The sequence below is a fragment of the Camelina sativa genome, chromosome 2 (assembly GCF_030686135.1).
Source record: "Camelina sativa cultivar CO46 ecotype springtype chromosome 2, ASM3068613v1".
NCBI classification, from domain to species: Eukaryota; Viridiplantae; Streptophyta; class Magnoliopsida; order Brassicales; family Brassicaceae; genus Camelina; species Camelina sativa.
This window is the reverse complement of record NC_141881.1, coordinates 21,819,216-21,823,656: the sequence shown is the minus strand read 5'-3', so window position 1 is coordinate 21,823,656 and position 4,441 is coordinate 21,819,216. Positions and strand designations below refer to the sequence as shown.

General features: G+C 32.5%; 1 protein-coding gene across 1 annotated transcript; it reads right to left on the bottom strand.

The window, feature by feature from the left end:
- Positions 1 to 1,314: 1,314 nt before the first annotated feature.
- On the bottom strand, positions 1,315 to 4,110 carry LOC104727836 (uncharacterized). The gene is made up of 6 exons (XM_010446909.3): positions 3,950 to 4,110; positions 3,755 to 3,839; positions 3,398 to 3,585; positions 3,235 to 3,313; positions 2,083 to 2,736; positions 1,315 to 1,974 (listed from the first exon to the last, which is right to left on the bottom strand). The coding sequence occupies exons 1-6, from the start codon at positions 3,953 to 3,955 to the stop codon at positions 1,604 to 1,606; spliced, it is 1,383 nt and encodes a 460-aa protein (XP_010445211.1). The 5' UTR covers positions 3,956 to 4,110; the 3' UTR covers positions 1,315 to 1,603.
- Positions 4,111 to 4,441: the final 331 nt, after the last annotated feature.

Genomic DNA, 4,441 nt, shown 5'->3' with positions numbered 1-4,441 from the left:
ATTTTTCTTAACGATTGAGACTAAATCATAATTTTTATTTATTTATTTTCACGGTTACTGACTTCATAATAATTTTCTGGTTATAGAGATCTAGCGAATCATCATATAAGTCTTGATTGCATCCATATATTAAAGCTTTGGAAAAGATGTAGGGAAAGATGAAATTTATCTGATAATAGCAAACTATTTTCGTTTTATCTGGTCTCTACACATATCTCATTTGTGCTAAGACTATCTCCAACATATATTCTATTTTTACTCTAAAATAAAACATAGTTTTTTCAATATATCACTCTATTTTTGACTATAAGAAATAAAGTTGAATATAGAGTAATCCTAGCATTTACTCTAATTTATAGTAAAATATATAGTAGTGTTGGAACCAATGTTACTCTATAATAGAGTATTGACTTTAAAATAGATGCTCTAAAAACCTAACAATTTATCACAAAACAATAAAATCTAAAACAAAAGAACTTTGAGGGATTTAATTTCTTTATTCAAAAATATTTCTGATAGATATGTTTTGTTTATTTTTATTTTGCGTCAAAACATTAAAAACCATATATATAAAGGAACACATATTAAACATTTTTAAAATACACTTTTCATAAAAAAATTCATTTCAAAAATATATTTCTAAATTTGATATATATTATAATTAATAAAAAATAATTAAATATATCTCGTGCATCGCGCGAACCTATTTCTAGTATTACATAAAATCACGATTTTTATACAACAAAATTATATAATCAGAAAATCATGACAAGTCGCACAATATCAAAGAAATCAACAATTCTATAGTATTTCATGGGCATGACTGCTCTATTTCTCCTAAGAAAATTTTCTACCCAGTCTACATTGTACCATACTTGGAAGCAGTCAACTCTCTATCAATTCATTCGCCATTCAAGATCATGAACAAAGGCATTCACAACACTATCATTGTAACAAGATAATGAAAACATTTCCGCAATTTGATGAACCTTTGAATAACATGAGCTCACCCAAGTGACTGACGTTATAGTATCGTCACTTGCTTAACTGAAGCAAACTAATTTGGGGTCAAACGATGTTACTTCCCTATTAAAACTGACGGAGCACATATCTCGTACTTCCTCTCTAATCAAACCAAGGTTTGACTCAAGATCATAGATCTGTTCTTTACTATTGGCCATTGACTCTTCCGCAGGCGTCGAGTCAAGACTAACAGTCTCTGTTAATTTTGTTGTTGTTCTAGCAATTGTGTGGTGTGGTGCTGTCACGAGCAACTTATATTTATAACGTAACAAAAAAAAAAGCACACAAATCTTTAAAAATCTCAATCAACTAAACACAATTGGAGGACAAAACCTTAAGGTTTACAAAAACAACAGATCGCCAATTATGTGATAAAACCACAACAGATAATTAATGAGACAAACTAGATTATAGAAGAAGAGATGAAATTGTCCAGGGAGCTCAAACCGATCTGATAGACTAGAGTAAATTATGTTGGACCTTTATTCTTGACACGTCTTTTTTTCTTTGTCAAAACATATCGTAGCTTAGCTTTGCCATTACTTTCTTTCTTTGCAACTGATCATGCATGCATATATGCTTAATTTTGTGAACTCTTGCCTCGCGTGAACCCACTCGCTCCGTTTGATTTCAAGGACTGATAGGGGTTCACTCTATTGCTTGATATTGTGGGTTGAGAGGAGTACGTCGCAGTGCTGGATAGTGATTGAGAGAGATTCTCCGAACTTCTTGATCGTGAGTGAGACGGATTCCACGAACTGGATGGTAGTGTGGAGTGAGAGGAATACGCCGTATTACTACTTTGTAGTATGGATTGAGATAGATTCGTCGCACTGCTTGATCGTGAGAAACTAGAGTGACTACGCGTACCGCTTGAGCCAAACTCTGTTTTCTTAAAACTTGATGTCGATCCTTTGGAACCTAGTGTTCGAGCTAGTGACGTTTCTATTTCTGTAATAGATAGTTTAACACAAATATCTTCTAAGGTTAACAAAGAAATAAAAGAAAATGCAACGTATACTTTGATGTCGATACAAGAACCAGAGTTTTGTGCTGTACCTTGTAAGCCACCGTCATAAGGATTATATATATGGTATTTTCCATCTGGACCTTTTTTTATTTGCGGATCGAAGTGCTGAGCATTTTGGATATCACGTTTGAAACCTTCCTCCTTCTTGACCTGAGGTTGTTCCTTGTTCAAACCAAACATCTTTGCAAACACTCCTTCTTGCTTTTTCTTACCATGGTTATGTGCAACGTAGACTCCTTCTTTTTGCGGCTGCAGAAAAGGCTTATTCGCATTTTGCTTGTCATGGATCGGCAGCTGATTTGCTTCCTTAATCCATTGGTGTTGGTTAAAAACAAAAGGTCCACCCGCAGGCGCATGCACACGTGCAGCAGCATCGTAGATTAGCGGCTGCTTTGCTTGGTTGATACCTTGTTTTCTTTTAAATGGTTCATGCTGAGGCGCAGGCACACCATAGCCGTATCCGTACATATTTTTCGTTTTTATACCAGGCTCTGTTTGCAATTTCGAGCTACCGACATCGGGTTGCTTTTTTGGCGGCTCTGCTTCTTCTAAATCTTGTCCATCCCATATTATCTTAACATGTTTATCTACTTCTTTTAGTTTCGTTACCATGTAGAATTTCTTAATTTCTCCTCCCTTCACCCGTAGATAAAAATCTTTCTCGACCTCTACCGAAGTAACTCCTAACAACAACTTACAAACATGGGTTAATGATTTATATTTTTCAAAAAGACTAAACAGATCGAAATTCTTACTTTATATAGAAACTAGGTAAAGTACAAGAGCTGTAAAATGGGGAGAAATGTTTTTAAATTTAATAGTAGTAATTTATACATAATATGAATAGCTAATTAACTATTTCTATTTCTGTACACAATGATATTTACAATAACACAACGTAGCAAGCAAGGTGTTGTTTTTACTTTTCAGTTCTAGTTTTATAATATTAAAATAATAAAAAAAATCTAGTGAAAAAAAAAATAAAAGTTCGGAATGACGTTTATATCTATTATAAAAATATCAAAATAATCTCAAACTAATGGTAATATTCTGTAATTTTCAACAAAACATGTCATATTTTATAAATGGTCTACTCGATTAATAGTAGGGACTGATACATGAATTATTTTGTTTAATAACATAGGCTACATATAGCCATAGATTTTTTTTTTCTAATGTACCTGAAAACTCCCAGATAATTTCCATAGCTGCCGGTATGATAAGTTCATTAAGAACTCTAAACTCGAATACAACTATCTCCTGCAAATTAGCGGTTCATGCATGGTAAGTAATAATATTTTTAGTTCCTTCAAAATAATCTGAAGATTTATAAAAAAAACGGACCTGCGTTTTTGGAGTGTGAAAATAATTGTAAACTGTATCGAAACCCGAGATGCGATTTTGCTCCGATTTATGTATTATGTCAACAGAGTTATCTATCTCCTGTTGGAGTATCTCCCCCATTACATATTTATCAAAATATCCTTTCACCTTTAGTATACCTTTTTCATTGATGTCTACTAAAGTAACTCCTAGAAAGTAGAAACAACAAAATATTATTGCTTCAATATTTTGGCCTATTTAGATTAATTAAATCACGTACGTGTTGATTGATGGATTGATATGGTTTCATTAATACAATCATATAAGTAGATTTGTTATTACCAAAAAAAAGAAAGAAAAATAGAAGTAGATTTGCACCTTGAAACATCCAGACAATTTTCATAGTGTTCCGTTTAACGCTTTCATCAGAAAGATCCAACTTGAATTCAGCTGTCTTTTCCTCCTGCAATTTTAATAGTTGATAGTTTACGCAATACTCTTTTAGATAATCTTACCGTTTGAAGTTTTCTTTGCATAAAAATAATATGAAAATTTTGAGAAAAAAAGACGAACCTGCATTTTCAGAATGTTACAAAGATAAACACTTAACAGTGAAGAGAGATTACAGTAAAGGAATGTGATTGCAACCTCGCTGCTTGCATTGCACAATAACAACCCTTTGCTTCCCCTCCCAATATTTATACAATATTTCGTTTGTAACTAGTGAATATAGTAATGATTAGGTACATCCACTGGTACTATAAAAGGAAATAGTCAATTTTGTACATCAAGACCAACAAACCATTAGAGTCTTTTTATATTATAAATGGTAGAATCAGAACAAGTTGAGTCTAGTTTAGTCTTTCTAAATAATATATGGTTAGAGTGTGGCCTGGTCTCTGACTTTAGTGGCTTCAACATTTCAACTAATACCGTGTAATTAGTAAATATATGAAAGATGTCCTTGAAGCTAGCTAGGAAATGAAATATCTAAACTGTTATAATAAAATTTAGAAAAGTTAAAATATCAGCTTAATGCAGATTATAGAAGATAGGGTTAAGGAG

Excerpts from the sequence above, each read along its gene's own strand:
- LOC104727836 (XM_010446909.3), bottom strand. Across the intron at positions 3,586-3,754 it reads AATTGTCTGGATGTTTCAAG|GAGTTACTTTAGTAGACATC; the intron begins GTGCAAATCTAC and ends TCTACTTTCTAG. Across the intron at positions 3,314-3,397 it reads TTCACACTCCAAAAACGCAG|GAGATAGTTGTATTCGAGTT; the intron begins GTCCGTTTTTTT and ends GCTAATTTGCAG.